A 17,752-nucleotide genomic window follows, 5' to 3' on the forward strand; every position below is an offset into this window, starting at 1 on the left:
AACTTTGTTGAATGGAAGTGGTGAGAGTGGGCATCCTTGCCTTGCTCCTGATCCTAGAGGAAATGCTTTCAGTTTTCTCTGTTCAGTATATGTTGGCTTTGGCTTTGACGTACAGACCATTATAATGTTGACCTAAGTTTCTTCTATCCCCAGTTTCTCAGCATTTTTAACATGAGTGGGTGCTGGATGTTGTTGAAGGCTTCTTCTGAACCGATGGAAATGATCATTTGATTTTCCTCAATTCTATTTATGTGGTGAATGATCTTTACTGATGCATGTTGAAACAACCTTGCATCCCTGGGATGAAACCAACTTGATCAAAGAGTATGATCTTCTTAGTGTGTTTCTGAATATGGTCTGAAATGCCTTCCTGGGGATATCTTTCCTTGAGGTGCCTCGCCTGGTTTGGGTATCAGGAGGATATTGGCCTCATAATGTTAGACACACTCACCTGCCCAAACCCAAAGGATGGACTGAGAGACACAAGGGTCACAAATCAAGGCTTTTTACTGCCAATCTTGCGAGACTGGGCGTCTGGGGAGCAGGCACACCCACAGCAGGAACAATCGATTTCATTCCCTGAGTGCCCGGTCCCTCCCTGGTTCCCCATGGGTCAGTGCCATGGGACGTGCGTCTTCCTGACTGCTGGGTCTATCTTTGTTGGCGGCCGTCCTTCCCCCTCCCCTCCTGCCCTCCAGGGCTGGGCTCTCCTGCCCTCCAGGGTGACTGCTTGTGACTTTCCACTCTACTTCTCCTCCTTTTCTTGCATCCCTTTGTGTTTACGCCTAAATACTGTATTCTGAAGGTGGACCCTGCACTTTATAGTTCCCACAATAGGATGAAATCGGGAGTGTTCCCTCCCTTTCTGTTTTGTGGAATAATTTGAGGACTGGCGTTAGTTCTTCTTCAAAGTTCTAGTAGGCACAGCTGAGGATCCATCTGGTCCTGGGCTGCCAGGCCAGTGGAGGGGCAGACCCAAGGGACCCTCCTGGTTCCCTCCATCTCCTGTGGATTGAAGTGGCCACTGGTCTAGGGTGAAGATGAGCCCCAACTCTGGGGCAGGCACTGTGACGCCAGGTGCTGCTGTGGCCCTATCTCAGGCATGTCCTGTGGCCACCCTGTGATGACAAGTGAGCAAGAAGCCTCAGCCCTCCCAGGACAGATGTGGCAAGGAACGATGGCCACCAAGTCCACTTACTGACCTCGACCCTTGTGCCCTCGACCCCCCCCCCCCCGTAGAGGAAGAGTGGGCAGGAGCATTCTCCACTGGGCAGTTTCCATTGCAGGAGTTGAAGGGGTGGGTTGAAGGATCCATTTTCTAACCCAGAACATTTCCTGAGACGTCAGAGATGTCCCTGGAGACTGTTCCTAATTCACACTACAAACCTTCACCAGGAACATTCAGGTCTCCCTGTGCCCCTGGGGGTTGCTGAGCTTTACTGGGGTTCACCATGCAATATCCCTTGCTCCCAGGATTTGGCCCCTGTACCTCACATGACCAGACCTCACACCACGGCTCACACCACACCACACCCAGGCCTGCTGGGAGGAAGCAGGATGGAAAGACACTGAATTTTTGTTAAGCATCTGACTTCTACAGAGGGCGTGCTCACGGGCTGGGACCCTCGGCAGAGCCATAGAAAGGTCCTCTTCAAGCATGAGTGTTGCTCACATCGGGGTGCGTTCTCTCATGACAGCCAAGGGGACTCTGGGAGGGGGCAGCCTGAGGACCCCCACCATGATTCTCAGGTCCAGCAAGCACCGCTGTGCATGGACATGTGTATGCCCAGGAGTCAGGGGCCTAGCTGGGGCTGCCAGGCCTGAGATTGTCAACACTACAAGAGAAAATGAGACAGTGGAGGAGCAGATTTCCAAAGAAGAAAGATGAGTAACAGTGGAAGTGTCTGAGTCTCCCCCTTAGAGGGGAACAAGCCAAAACAGGAGTCTGCCCTCGGCCTGGCCTCCTATCTTGCCCCAGGGTTTAGGATCACCTTGCTCAGTGCTGCTGAGAAGGTGGGGTACAGGTTGTCACGTCTGGGGAGGGTGGTCCAGAAATATGCATGAATGATGCAAAGACGGGCAGAACTCTGACCTGGGCTTCCGTTTCTGAGACTGTAGCCCAAGAACCAGCAGCACAGCATAGGAAGTGTGGAATGCAAAGTGCTGGTGACAGGGGTAGGGGACAAGGTACCAGCCACCACCACACGTCTAGCGGCAGAGTTGATAACTTGTGCTTGCTCATGGTATGGGTGTCGTCGTGCTGCCCAGTGACAAGCAGCTGTGGAGTCATGAGACACACACACACACACACACACACACACGGCTGTGGCACACTGGCATATGTGCAAAGGAACACAGATCTGGAAGGATCCACAGGACATCCGTTCCCACTGGTACTGAGCACATTTGAGGGGCTTGGGGGGTGGCTCGTGTTGTCTGTGAATAATTGCGTTAGAATATTTTGGAATATTCTTGGTTTTTGAGTCATGTTTCTATTTTGAGCACATTTGTATGAATGCAAAGGTTTTAAAAGAGAAATACTTATCTTGAAAATCTGTTGACAAACACAAGGTAGCAAAGGAATTTAAGTGGAAAATGCCTCTGCTTGCCTGCCAAGCCCAGTTTCACAGACCCCCATCTGGCCTGCTTCCCACCCCGGAGGTCTGTCACCATCTCTGGGATCAACCACCTCTAAGCCAAGAGCCATGCACCGGAGACTGCTGTCGGGCGGACTCCCAGACCCTTTCCCGTTTCCATGGGACTGAGTCTTGCTAAGTTCTGGGGATGGCCTCGAATTTGTGACCCTCCTGCCTCAGCCTTCAGAGTCACTGGGATGACAGACCTGCGGCACCACACCCAGCTCAGTGGAGATCTTTACTTCACCCCCTGGAAGGTCGGGGTCCAGAGCTGCCTGGAGTCTTCCCGCTGCATTACAGGCTCTGAAGTCTGAGCAGAGACACGTCTGTGTGCAGCACCCAGTGTCCCTGCACCTCACTGATCCCAGGAGAGCTCAGGCACCCTCCCGGGCGAAGGTCTCTCCCCTTTCACACAATCTGTGCCCCCTGTGCCACCCCAGCTCTGAGACAGGTCACAGGTGAAGTGACGGCGAAACCAGACCTGGCTGTGAGAGGAAACTGCAGACACCCTAAGAAACCAGGGCCTGCAAGGGTCAGCTCTCCTCCGCCCAGCCTTCCTCCAGGGGCCTAAATGACTGCCCCTGGAGTCTGCCTTCTCCCTCTTGATATGCAAACAGCCCTGGGCCAGGCCTCCAGGTCTAAGGAGCCTGTGGAAGGGCCCTTCTGCTGTCTCTGGGAGTGCTCTATGTTGGGGGCCCCACAAGGCCTTCAGCCACACAGACTGGGAACTTTTTAAAAAGACAAAAGCCCCAGTGACAGGACGGGTCCAAGATGACGCCAAATGACCTATAAATGTTGTGAGAGCCTGGTCAGGGCTCAGAGCTGGAGTCTGCTCCCCTCCGGGCCTGCTGGAGGGAAACAGAGTCTGGATTCTCCTCTCCCAGCGCTGCTGGTGTTTCTCTGCCGTCTGTTTCCTGCAATGTTTTGGTTCCCTGACCGGAAGTGACAATCACCCTGGCCCCTTGCGCCACTGGTGTTGCTGGCTGCTTATGCCGGAGTGTGCAGTGCCCCTCAAATCAAATGAGATGACGGCACCCGATAGCTTTGGGGTCTCCTTCGCCTGGGGGACTCCCTGGAGAGTTGGACCAGCACCCACAGTGGTCAGGATACAGATAAGTCCTGGGACCTGAGGCCTCAGTCAGGCCTGTCCGTAGGACGGAAGGGGAGCTTGGTCACCTCCGTGCCACCTGCTGGGGAGCCATCAGTATCAGGGGCTCCCACGAGGGAGCTATCAGTATGGGGAACCCAGTGGAAGACAGTGTTTAGAAGTCCTGAGTGTGTGTGTGAGTGTGAAACTATTGCGGCTTCACGGCGTGTGCTGGAGTCCAAATGAGCCCTCACCTGCAGTTCCCGGTGACTTTGTATAGCGAAATGGCAATTCACCCCTGGGATGGCACCTCTAACTGGGCCGAGGTTTACATGGGTGCGCCTTCGGCCTCTTAGTTCCTAAGCTTCCCTCAGGGACACGGCCAGGGGGCGTTTTGTGTGACCTCCTCTTCTGTGTGCCTTGGGACAATGAAGTGGGGGGAACAGAAGAAGAAAAACAAGGTGTCACCTGAAGTCCAAGCTGCTAGGGGACATTCAAGCCTGTTTTCTCCTTTCTTGTCCTCTAGGGTTCTGTCTCTCAGCAAGTTCCTCCCTAAATGATCTCCTCCTCTCTCTCCATACCGCCCAGGGAAGGAAAATGGAGAGATGCCCAAATGGGCAAGTTTTCTTTTTCTTGGGACTTCACAGACTCCCACGTTCTTTAAATACCTGGGCTGACCCTGATCTGACCTGAAGGTGCCCTCTGGTCTGATACAGCTGTTCTGTGTGTGTGCCCTTTCTGTAGTCGTCATATTTTTCTGAGCCCAAGTTTATTTTTTATGGTAAATTCACCTTTTCTCCTGAACCAATTAGCCTTGTTTTGTGTAACTGAAGTTTATTGCCCTCTGTTTTTCTTTACGCTGTGTCTACTCAGAAGCCAGTTGTTCAAGGGTTAACTTTCACTAGAGGAAGGGTCCCAAGCAGGAAAATAAAGAGTGGTAATGGGCCAGTGAATCGGCCTCAGGAAGCCAGCTGAACCTTGGCATCCACCATGACTGTCAAGACTTTATTCCCAGGGTTCAACTTCACAGCTCTATTTTAGTCTCGAAAGCACTGAATCTGACAGTCTGTATAATAAACCCATATAGCTTTTTTGTATCCTACCTGTGGAAGTCATACCTAGCCAAAAAACCCCACAAAACTATAAAATCTTTGTTTTCTGCTAATTTCAGGTACATGTGTGCACACTTGTGTATTCTAAGTTGTGTCTACATGTGTGCTTGTGTCTACATATCATGCACCTGGTACCAAAAATTGGCATTAAAGAGTGCTCATAAAATTAAAAATATGGATCCAAATACATTTTAGCTCATGTGACTTAAAGTGGTTAAAGAGACAAAAATTTTATAAAAAGTCTTTGAAGTGACTAACCCACACATTTTTTCCCAGGGGATTAGCCAGAGAAGGGTATTGTTTTCTATAAAAATGTTTAAGTACAATGTCCATTGCTTCTAGGATTTTTCTTGAACAGAAAAGAATGGCTTACAATGTTAACTAAATTTGGTTTTCATGGGAAACTTAAGTTAAAAATGGGTAAATCAGATTTAACATAAATGGGATATACTTTATAAATGTGTTTTTTAAATTGTTGGTCAATGGAAAGACAGATTAAGATTGCTTTGTTTCTGGGTCTTCACTAAAAGCAAAATGATTAAGGGTCAAAATTCTACTTTCATGTATTGTTCTAAAACAAGCATTAAAAAAATAAAAACTCAAAAGATGACAAAATACCGTTGTTTATTTGGGTCCAAGTATTCTGACTCAAACTTCAGGCGGCCTGAAGGCCAACACTCCTGGACTTCCGACTCCAGCTGATGCCAACAAGGAGGGTGAGAGAGGAATCAGAGCCGGTGCCAAGGCTCCCGCTCCTGCGCCCGCCCAGATCCTTCACTGCCACTGACGGAAGGAACTGGGGCAATGCCAAAGAGTATTCAGATTTGATTTTGGGGGAGAAATAAGGAATGATTTGAAGGACAGCAATAACAACTTGGGAATAATTATGTCCATGTCATTTTTTATTCAAAACCTCTGTCTTGTTGAGTCTCAAGGTTTCTACGGTAAACTCACATTTGGTCCTGTGAGCCTAAATTAGTACATTTTGTTCCAATTAGTCTTGTTTTGCCCAACTGAAGTTTTTAATCCTGTTTTTCCTATTGTCTTTGTGCAGAGGTCAATCATTCAAGAAAAGCTATAAAATCTGTTTCCTGATCATTTTTAAATATTTGTGTACATCTGTGTGTATGTTGTGTTTATATATATATATCACGTGTAGTATCAAAGTTGGCTTATAGATAAATGAGCACTCTTAAATTTGATAAATGAATCCAAATAGTTTTTAGTCCATATGTCTTAAACATTTTTTTAAAAGGTTCAGTTTAAATTGGTTAAACAGATAAGAATAAAAATGTCTTTAGAATTACTAACCCACACATTTTTCTAAGTGGTCAGTCAGTAGAGTGTTGATTTCTATAAAATGTTTGACGTGTACTATCCACTGCTTCTAGGTCTTTCTCTGGAAGAACAGAGGCTAGAACTGTTACCTACAATTGTCCAATGTCTTGGTTTATGGATAACCTAAAATTAACAATTAAAATCGAGTAAATTGGATTAAACATAGATGAGATTGTGGGGTAGTATTTGAGTATTATCTGCATTTTTATCAGTTGGTAAATAAAATGAAAGATGCCCCTAACACTTCCAAGGGAAGCCACAGGTGGCCAACAAGACCTGGCCCCTCCTGGCAGATGGCACATGGTGAAGGAGACCAAACCTCCCTCTGTGTGACCCATGTATCCAGTAACTGGATCAAACCAGAAAACGACATGGAACTTGAGTAACTATTGTTTACAAACCGAGGATACAGGAAGATTATAGAAAAGGTCACAGAGGTCATGTGGTAAGCATTGCCCATGTGCCTGTGCAGACTTGGAAAAATGGGATCCAGAAACCCTTTTTGGAGGGTGGTTCTCCTGGGTAAGAGGAATTAAGATGATACTTGGCGTGACTGCGGCTGTTTGCTAGGTGCTTGCTTATTCCTTGCTCTTCCTAAGGAGTTTCCTAAAAACAGTGGTTAACAAAAAGACAGCCTCTCACGTGTTACTCAGGAGAGGAGACCAACGTGGTAAGGACGGTGCCGCTGCAGGCTGCAGGTGTTCCCTGAGCATCAAGAGGTGGGAAAGGAAGCACAACTCCTTCCCAAGGTGCCCGCTCTACCTGTGTTGATAGCTGAGAGCTCCTGGGCTGTGGTCTGTCATCAGGCAGCTCAGCCGCTACGGCGGGAAGCAGAGCTGCTGGGAAAGGGGGGACGGCAAGGAGACTCCCCCGAGAAAGTCTGGAAACCCAGGAGTTCGCACTGTGAGAGTCCCGAGGACAGAGAGCAGTGCTCTGTCTTTGGAAAAGACGCCCCTGAGCCTGCCCTGGCTGGATAGATCTCGCATTTCCACGCCTCCCAATCTGCTTGTCTCTTTCCAGTGCCATGATTTCTCGAATTTCCATGGCACCACTGGTCCTAGGACCACACTCTGAGACTGCAGAGCCTGGTTCAGTGACCATTACTACCCCTGTCACAACAATCCTAAAAAATCAAATCTCAGGAAAAGGGAGAGTAAATATCTTCAACCTCGCTTTGGAAACAATCTTAACTCCAATTCTGAAAATACATATCGAAAATACCTACTTCATGTGTTTTCTATGTATAAGCCCAAGAGCAATGAGCATGTCTGCCCACTAAGATACACGTACAAGGATGCACTCACCAGACTTTTTGACAGAACCCTCCGACTCAACTCAAATGTCTGCTGACAGCAGGAGGGATGCACAAAGTTCTCTGTGTCCACACAATGGAACGTGGCCCAGAAGGGTTTTCAACAAGAGCTTGTGCTACGTGTGCTATGGGCAAGTCTCTCGGTGTCGTGCTGAGCCACAGGAGCCAGACGAACCCGCACACACTTAGAAAGTCTCCGACAGGCAACACTGAGGAGCGCGGGGAGGACTGATGGGGATCGGGGGACCCTGTGTGCATGCTGACACGTCCCTCATACTCCGTCAGTCTTGGCTACACGGGACCATCACTGTAAAAACCCCCAGAGCTACTCCCTGAAGATCCGGGTTGAACCCCAGGACAGACTTTCCCATTAGGCACAAGAAGCCCAGCACTCGGGGTCCATATGCCACAGGGACCCAGGACAATGCTTTAATAACTTCTAAGATCAAAGAGAAAACAGGAACGTGGTCCAGCCTGGACTCACTGTCCTCTACACAGTCATGAAGTACAGTGTCCAGTGCTGTCATGGGGAAAGGGTCCAAATGGCAAATGTCCCTGTGCAAGAGTCACACACAGCCCTGCCCCACACGTGAAGTCCCTCAGCCCTGCCCCCACACGTGAAGTCCCTCAGCCCTGCCACCACATGTAAAGTCACACACAGCCCTGCCACCACACGTGAAGTCCTTCAGCCCTGCCACATATGTGAAGTCCCTCAGCCCTGCCACCACACGTGAAGTCCTTCAGCCCTGCCACCCCACACGTGAAGTCCCTCAGCCCTGCCACCCCACACGTGAAGTCCCTCAGCCCTGCCACCACACGTGAAGTCACACACAGCCCTGCCACCACAGTGAAGTCACACACAGCCCTGCCCCCACACATGAAGTCCCTCAGCCCTGCCACCACACGTGAAGTCACACACAGCCCTGCCACCACACGTGAAGTCCCTCAGCCCTGCCCCCACACGTGAAGTCCCTCAGCCCTGCCACCACATGTAAAGTCACACACAGCCCTGCCCCCACACGTGAAGTCCCTCAGCCCTGCCACCACATGTAAAGTCACAAGCAGCCCTGCCACCACACGTGAAGTCCCTCAGCCCTGCCCCCACACGTGAAGTCCCTCAGCCCTGCCACCACACGTGAAGTCACACACAGCCCTGCCACCACACGTGAAGTCCCTCAGCCCTGCCACATACGTGAAGTCCCTCAGCCCTGCCACCCCACACGTGAAGTCCCTCAGCCCTGCCCCCACACGTGAAGTCCCTCAGCCCTGCCACCCCACACGTGAAGTCACACACAGCCCTGCCACCACACGTGAAGTCCCTCACAACTGCATGCACTTTCCCACATCCATGTGGCCATGGAAGACCTGCGTCTGGCCCGTCGCCAAGGGGCTCCAGTCTCGAGCAGCTTCTGCTCGCTGTGATGACGCTCTAAGGACTCCGTGACGCCCTACCCATGTCAGATCAGAGGGGCTGGAAGGCTGGGGCAGGACGCGCTCCCTCTGCCTGGAGGTGGAGAGGAGGGTCCGTCTGAAAAGCGTCAGATTAGAGGGCTTTTGAAGTAGGTTGGCCTGGGCAGGAGCTTCAGGAACACTGGGAAGATGAGGCACTGTCTGTGCCACCTGGTCCCCCGACCCCAGAGAGGACAGCAGTGACAAAGGGATGTTGGAGGACAGACAGAGGTTCCCAGATCAGGTGTCTCTGGGCTTTGCAGTGACTCCGTGGGGCAGTGGGCTTGGAGGAGAGGCCCAGGGTGTCTCAGATGTGCTCCCTACCGCCCTGGCCTACCGCTGGGAGGCAGGCCCTCTGAGCACCTGACGTCAGCCAAGCCACCTCTGCTGGCACGTGGAAGACTGCTCAGGGTCCCTCAGATGTCACCATCCAGCTGCTGGGGAGGGCGCACACATGAGAGCAGGGAGACTTCAAGGGCTCAGCCAGTGGGCAACTGGGTGGATGCTTTGGGAAGAACAGATCCAAGCAGGCCCTTGGGATTCTCTAAAGCTCTAGTCAAAGTATAAAAAATGGGATGGGACTCAGAGGTGGGTCACCAACTCTGCCAACGTGACCTCAGGACCTCAGAGCAAACAGTGCATTTCAGCCCTCATTCTGGTCCTAGGCCATTGTGCGACTGCATAGGCAACTTAGCAAGGCCCAAGGCAACTTGGTGAGACCCCGTCTCATGATTTAAACTATAAATAAGTAAAAAGGGCTGGGACGGAGCTCAGTGGTTCAGTGCACCGGGGTTCTATCCCAGTTCTCAAACACCCCCACACAAGACTAAACTAACCCACCGGGTGGGGCCAGCAGGTCCTGGTTCTCTGAGAGACTTCTGTTAACCGTGGTTCACTCCCTGCCCACCAGGGGGCACCATAATGAGTCTGGGCTCTCAGGACCTGACAGGGTGGAGTCCTCCCGGGCCTCAGGACTGGCCTCCTTTCAGGCTCACCTTCCAGCAGACATGCAGCTTTCTGGATTCCCTGCCCCTCTCAGGGTCTAAACCAGGGGAAGGAAGTCCAACAGGAGAGGTGCTGTTATGCTCAAATTCGGGACCCCCAAAGACCACCAGAGACCCAAGATCGATGTAAGCAGCAAAGAGGTGTTTATTGCGAGCTAGCTCGGTCCTCTGCGCGCACACACAGCAACTGGTGACGCTGAGAGGCCCCGAGCCCAGGTTTGCAGTAGTTTTATACATTCTTTGGAGAGGACAGGGACTTCACATACATCATAGCAAATCATCACACACCGCGGGAAAATCAAATAACAACTCTAAAACATGATTAGCACATTCACTGGCGGGAACAAGTTGGGTCGGGTGATTGGTCAGTACAAAAGGGGTATTCATTTGAACTGATTGGTTTAAGCCATGAGGGGTGTACGTGCTGAACTACATGGATTCCCAACATGTTATCAACCACCATAAACTACTGGGAGGGTCATCTGGCATCCCAGGTATTTCCCTGTCTCACGCTGATTGGTGGCTGCTAGGGGGTTGCTATGGGTCCCTCCTAGCCTGACTGAGTCAGGGACACCTGGGGCAGCAGATATCTCCTGTTATTTGTAGATAAACAACTTAGCAGGGTGGGGATGTGCTTAGGAGTGCTCTGTGGGTTTTTCCAAGGACAAAGGCCATGTTCCTTCCTTGGACAGGCTTGGCTCTGAGATAGAGGCTGGTTTTTCAGTGCCGCCCCCAGCCCCCGATTCAGGAGTTCTGCGTGGTCTGCACCAGGCCTGGGAAAAGCTGCTCAGGGCTCTAAGAGAGAATGTTCTGGAGTGGCTGGAGTCAGTCCCCACGATGAGAGTCATTTCGATTCAGGCCTGGAAAATGATGTGGAAGAAAGGAATCTCTTGTTCCTGAGTTGGACATGAGACTATAGAACGTGTGGGATGCCTCTGCCATCTCCGATTTTAAAATTAATTGTATATGTTAGCTATGAGGCTCACATATTGGCCAAATATTACTCTGGTAATTACTCTGGTGTTTTGGGGTGAGATTTACTTTTGAATCGGGGACTTTTAATTAAATAGATTGCGTTCTGTAATGGAGCGAGACCTCACCTTGTCAACTGAATGCAACTGAAAGCAACAAAAAATCCACCTCTCCCAGACAAGAGGGAACTGTCCAGTGAACTACCTTTGGATTTCAACTACAACATTGATTCTTCGTGGGAGTGCCTTTGGACTCAAACTAGGACACTTTCCTGTATCTCTAGCTCCTCCCAGCCAACCCTGCCCAATCCTGTGAGCCAATAGCTGACAGGCAAGTGCAGGGAAGAAGCAGAGGCCCTGCAGGGGGTGAGTGTGCTACTGGCTGCCAGCCCCCAGGTCAAAGCCCAGGACCGGCTTCTGAGTTTAGAGGCAGGGAGGGATGGTTGGTATTGGTGGAGCCCCAGGAACCTCGCGCTGTGAGGAATTCTGAGCGCTTGGGTCATAATTGACCCTAGCAACGCTGGAGGACGTTCGGGGCAGAGAAGTGGACAGTGATGGACGCGGTGTTTGGAGCTGGTCCCATGGATCACTGAAGTGGCGGCGATGTCGTCCTGGTTTGGAGGCCTGGTCTCAGGCTTGGGCCACTTCTTGGGTCAGGTGGGGAGCAGCTTGGCTTCCCTCACTGGCCATATCTCCAGCTTCACCAGGGAAATACTTCTGGATGACTTAGGAGACCCAGAAGCAGCATTACATCATTGCTGGGAAGAGGAAATGGAAACTACTGATTCCACACTAAGATGTGAGAATGAAAGACTGAAAAAGTATTGTACTGATCTGGAAGAAAAGCATGAAGCATCAGAGCTGCAAATAAACCATCAGTCTGTAAGTTACCAATATCAACTGCAACAGAAAGAGGTAGAGATCAGCCGCCATCTTAAAGCAAGACAGATTGTACTGCAAAATCAAGTGTTTCAACTACAGGCAGCTGCTCAATGGGTACCTTCAGGAGCTGGTGGCGTACCAACAACAACTGCTCTGGCTCCATTCGGTTCCGGGATCAGTAGTCATTTTTCCGCCTTCCGTGATGATGACATGGATTTTAGTGACATAATTTTATCACGACAAGAAACAAGCAGATTGTCAATTAAAGTTGCAAGATATGAACCTGAAGTTGGTCACTCGAGGCAGATTGCTGAGGCTCAGGGAAAATATCATTCTGACACAAGTGAAATCTGCAAAGTACAAAATGCTATCAAGACTCTTCAACCAAACCAAAGTCCAGACATAGATGATCATCAGCATGAAATGTCAGTTTTGGAGCAGAGTTCTACTGTGGCAGAAAAGGGAAAAATCCTTCCTCCGAGTTCAGCAGTGGAAGAAGTGTTCAGGCTAAAACAAGCCCTGGCTGATGCTGAGAAGGAAATCATGAGACTAAATGGCTTAAACCAGGATAACCGTCTTGCTGAAGACAATCTGAAACTTAAAATGCATGTTGAAGCTTTAGAAAAAGAAAAGTCATCATTGAGTCAAGAAAAAGAGGAACTTCAGATGTCACTGTCAAAATTGAGCTGTGACCATCAAGTCATGAAAAACAGAGCTTCAACAGACATGAATTTGAATGTACGATTACTAGACTTACAAGTTCACTTGAAGGCAAAGGAGGAAGAACTGAATGAGACTATCAATGAAGAGAAAATGCTGATAGCTGAGTTAGAAGAACTGGATCATCCGAATCAGGAAGCTACAAAGCACATGATTTTGATAAAAGATGAGCTATCCAAACAACAAAATGAAGGAGACCTTGTCATCAAGAAGTTGGAACAAGAACTAGATGATGAAAAAAAGAGAGTTCATCAACTTGAGGATGATCAAATGAACATATCCCAAGAGTTGCATGTGCAGAAGGAGAAGTTGACTGGGAATGCACAGAGCCTCAGTGATTTGCATTTAACCAAGCAGAAGCTTGAAGGTAAAGTAGAAGATTTAGTAGATCAGCTAAATCAGTCACCAAAAAATAGTTTAAACATCCAGCAGGAAAACCTTGGGCTTAAGGATCCCATTAGACAAATTGAAGATGAGCTGTCTGGATTGAAGAGTAAGTACCGAAGTTCTCTGAATGAAGACTCTAACAGTCATTGTAAGGATGACATGCTTAAAGAACGGGAAGCAGAAATTGGCAACTTAAGGCAAAATCTTTCTGAAGTAGAACAGCTCAATGAAAATTTAAAGAAAGTTGCTATTGATCTCAAAACAGAAAATGAAATGTTGATTTTAGCACGTGAAGATGTAAGGCGTAAGTTGGAAGAATCTATTGCTGCTAACAATCAAATCTCTCAAGAAAAAGACACTATCATGGAGACTCTAAAAAGAGACAAAGAAGAGATAGAAGCCAAACTTCACCAGGCAGAAAAAAGACTGTTGGAAGAAGCAAATAATCACAGGCAGACTATTCAGGAACTCTCCAATGCACATCATTTGAATACCTCTGCCTTACAGCTGAAACACGAGTGTGTAGTGCAACTCAATCAAGAGAAGGACTTTGAAATAGCAGGACTCAAAAAGAATATTGAGCAAATGACTGCTGATGAAAAAGAAATGGAGGAAATTTTGGCATCTTATATAGAAGACGAGGAGCAATTGAAACAAGTCCTAAATGAGAAAGAAGTTTTTATTGAAAAACTCGAAGAAAAAAATTCAGAACTACAAAAGGATTTAGATAAGTGTTCTCAGGCCTTAAGAGAAAATGAAACTTTAAGGCAAGTCATTGAAAGAAAGGACAGAAATCTTACCTACATGAAAGCAGAAAACAACTATCTGCAATTCGAACTGGAAACACTTAGGGAACAGCAAAATCAAGCTGTACCAGTGGCTGAGCCTAAAGCTCTTGATGCTATCACAGAACTAGAATTGGAGGTATCTCAACTGAATATAGTCAAAAATCATCTGGAAGATGAAATTGAAGACCATCTGAATATAATTGAAAATCAAAACCAGCGTAAAATGCAACTACTTCAGTCTTTACAGGAGCAGAAGGAGGAAATGGATGAATTGAAGTACCAATATGAGCAGATGAATGCTGCGCATAGCCAGTTACTTTTAGACAAAGAGGAGGAGATTAAGAACTTGCAGACAACTATTGAAAAAATAAAAGCCCAGTTGCCTGGAGAAAGAGGAGATGCTCAAACATTGAATTCTGATATTTTTCAAGAGACCAAAGTAAAAATCCTAAGAACAAAAGAGGTTCAACACTTACAGGACCAAGAATTACGCCTAAACCGGGAGCTAGAAAGGCTACGCAGCCAGCTCTTGGAATCAGAAGAGTCTTACGCCCAGGAAATATTGGCTGCGGAAGACAAAGAGATTCAACTGAGACAGAAAGTCACACTCTTGGAGGAGAAGCTAGCTACATCTTCTAAGGCAAGTCATCAAGCCAGGGTGCAGATAGAGTCCCTGCAGGAACAGTTGAGTCTGGTCTCTCAACAGAGGGATGAGAATGCACTGCAGCTTTCGCTCTGCCAGGAACGAGTAAGGCAGTGTGCCCTGTCATCAAGTAACCTAGAGCACTCCCAAGAAGAAGAGAAAGCTATGCATTCTGCTGAACTAGCCAAAGGAAAACAGTTGGTAGCTGAATGGAAGAACAAGGCCGAAAAGCTAGAAGGAGAAGTATCATCATTGCAGGAACGTTTGCATGAAGCAAATGCTATGTTGGATTCTGCTTCCAAACTGAGAGAAGACTTAGATCTCAAGGAAGAAGAGATGGAAGAACTGAAAAAACAAAACGAGCTCCGAAAAGAAATGTTGGACCATGCACAACAGAAATTGTCCACTTTGGTCAACAGCACAGAAGGAAAACTAGACAAGGTCCTCATGAGAAACCTTTTGATCGGTCATTTCAAGGCACCAAAAGGCAAACGTCTTGAAGTATTGCAGTTGATGGGGAGCATTCTGGACATTCCAAAGGACAAAATGGAGCAGTTGTTGCATAAAGATCATGGTGGTGTCAGTAAGAGAAAGCAAAAAAGCGGGTGTATGTAAGTGTATAGGTACTAGGCATTTTATTTTATTTTTTGAGTTCTTGTTGTTGTGATTTTTTGCCATAGTACTTTTTTAAAAATTTGTTTTGTTTTTTGTAGCACTTTTTGTTTATAGAATTTTGTTCCAATGTAGCAGTTAATCATCACCAGTCATCAATTCTGATGTAATTTTGTGAGCAACTGTACAGAGCAGCATTCTTGAACCATTAGTTCCAACCTCTTTTTTTAAAAAAAGAATAATATTTCTTAAATTTAATGGCATTAAGATAAAAATGATACATGTAATTACAGGAAACAAGAACAATCCAACCCATAAGAAGGAGGTCTCAGATTTAGAGTACATGAAAACCAAATATAATGTTGCAAAAAGTTGAGAATATTTATTTTATCCAAGATAACATTGTACAACTGCCAAGGGAAAATTCCAACGGGGAGGACCTAAACATGAAGCTTAGTGGATAAATTCTAAGATGCTTTGAATCCCAATTCTATGACCCCTATCCATTTTGCTTATTTCCACTTCTACAGAAAAGTCACTTCACATTAATCCAGTTTTCCAGATGTTAAATATGTCCAGAAGGAAGAGTATTTTTATGAGTCAACCCCAAAGTGGGATCACATGATCCATTGCCAATGCAAAAGTTAATTAGTAAGAATGCATCATTAAATATCTGGACTGTTTATCTACATACTATTGGGGGCTCTACAATAATTCTTATAAACACATTTTATACAACAGTAGATCAAAACAAGTTGGGGAGAGAAATAAGCTAACAACAGTTTTTGAAAGATGAAAAGCTTAAAATAGAAGTAGTTACAAACTTTTGATAAATTAAGGTAAAAGATGAATCAAAAGTTTCTATCTTAAGTAGGTGAAATCAGAGAAGAGAAAAAGCAGATTGCATAGCACATACTTCTCTGACACCTGTCGTCTCTAAAACCACTCAGAACATTTTTATTAAAATTAATTTAAATTAAATTTAATATATTTTAAAATATAAATTATATTATCATTTAATATAAATTAATCGAATTTAAATTTACTTTATTAATTAGTATTGTTTAAATTTCTTTTATTAATACTATTGTTTGATTTACATTTATTTTATTAACTGATATTGTTTATTAACTTGAATTATAGTATGATTTATATTTAAAAATTCATTAAATTTCATTTAAATTAATACAATTTAACAAAGTAAATTTAAATAATATAATATAGATTGAATTATTTAATATTTACTCTATAATTTAATATACATGTCAACAAAGTTAATTTTAATAAAAATGCTCTTAGTTGTTTTAGAAATTACAGGTGGCAGTGAAGTATTAGCTATATTATCTTCTTTTTTCTCCTCTTTGATTTTACCTAACTTAAGATAGAAACTTTTGGTTTATCTTTTGTTTCACTTTACAAAAATAAAAAAAAGGAAGACAAAACACCCAGTAGCTACCCATATCAGCTTTTCCTTTCTTATTTCTAAATTTCACCTTAACATTTACATTATTTTACCAAAATTAAGATGCCATCAGTTATTAGGCATGAACAAAATCACTGAGACAACAACTGGAAGATGCATCCCAAAGTCAGATTGGCTAAGTATTCAAAACATATAAATATCTGAGAACTGATGACCTCTGAGAGTAAAGTTTCCAACCTATGGAAAGTTTCCAAATGCTATGGAAAATGATGACATTTCTTTTTAAGTTGAGAACCTTCTAAGTACCAAGGTACATTCTCAGAAATTGTAGGTAACTCAAGTCTTGAAATTTCTTATTTTTCCTGTACTATAGAAAAAGGGACTCACAATTCCTTGAGCTCTGCTAGCATTTTAGTGACAGGAAAAACTTCAATGATGCATAGTTTTTTGTTTGCATTCAATGTCTACCGATCTTACATACTTTGGGAAGGGTCACAAGCCACAGACCTTATGCCTTCTGCTCTATTTCGAAGCTTCCAGCATCAGTTGCAACAATTCTAGGAAACACTGGGAATACTCTATGGTACAAAATGCACAATTAATTTTTTTTGAAACCATCCCTAAGACATGAGTCATTAGGTGACTTTCTTGTTCTAAGTATATTTACTGAATTATTATTAAATGATAACATGTTAAGCCAAAATGAAAAATGAAAGCACATGCTTCACATCAGAGCAAGGAAGAAGGAAGAAGGTCTGATGTGTGGTAAAATGCATGAACATGCAAATATTATCCAGCCTTCTGAAGTCTAATTTTCTCCCTTTATAATTTATTTTTTGGAGGTTACATTCTTGCATGATATGCCTGGAACAACTTTTGGGGGGATACAATCAGAAATTCAGCACTAAAATCTGCCTTCCTGCAACATAACATGGCTAACTCCTGAGAAGAATATCAAAGTATATATTTTGCTTCGACGTGCCAAATTACTTGGAATCTTCTTCCAATAGACTTCACATGGTTGGGAAAAGCAGAGTTCAGATTTGTCAGGAGAGATTTTTATGTATTCTGCTCACTCCATTGTGTCTAGGTGAGACTTTGGGTTTCAATGCCTGGAAACACACTTCTTATATTTCAGAATTGAAGAGCTCTTGGAAACAGCGACCTCACTGCATGCTTGAGAAAAACATGTTATATAGGTAGCCAGAAAATTACAAAGATTAATATAGATTCAAGATTCTTAAGACAGGGGTTTAATGGAGAAAACAGCAAGAGAGCCTTAGAAATTTCATACTCCCTGCATTCTTAGGAAAAGCTTCTATGTTGTAAAGAAGATAACACCAAACAGAAAAGTTCCTAAGAAAATATTGTGCTTTCAGTTTCCTTGT

At 45.6% G+C, this 17,752-nt stretch overlaps 1 protein-coding gene across 1 annotated transcript in view; it reads left to right on the forward strand.

The window, feature by feature from the left end:
• The first annotated feature begins 11,512 nt into the window (after window positions 1-11,512).
• The window catches only part of LOC143639857 (thyroid receptor-interacting protein 11-like), a 43,859-nt gene continuing 37,619 nt past the window's right edge, over window positions 11,513-17,752 (forward strand). The window contains exon 1 of the mRNA XM_077107892.1: window positions 11,513-12,223. Coding sequence (XP_076964007.1) covers window positions 11,513-12,223 — 711 coding nt within the window. The remainder of the gene's footprint in view (window positions 12,224-17,752) is intronic.

Source organism: Callospermophilus lateralis, assembly GCF_048772815.1.
Source record: "Callospermophilus lateralis isolate mCalLat2 chromosome 6 unlocalized genomic scaffold, mCalLat2.hap1 SUPER_6_unloc_1, whole genome shotgun sequence".
Classification (NCBI taxonomy): Eukaryota; Metazoa; Chordata; class Mammalia; order Rodentia; family Sciuridae; genus Callospermophilus; species Callospermophilus lateralis.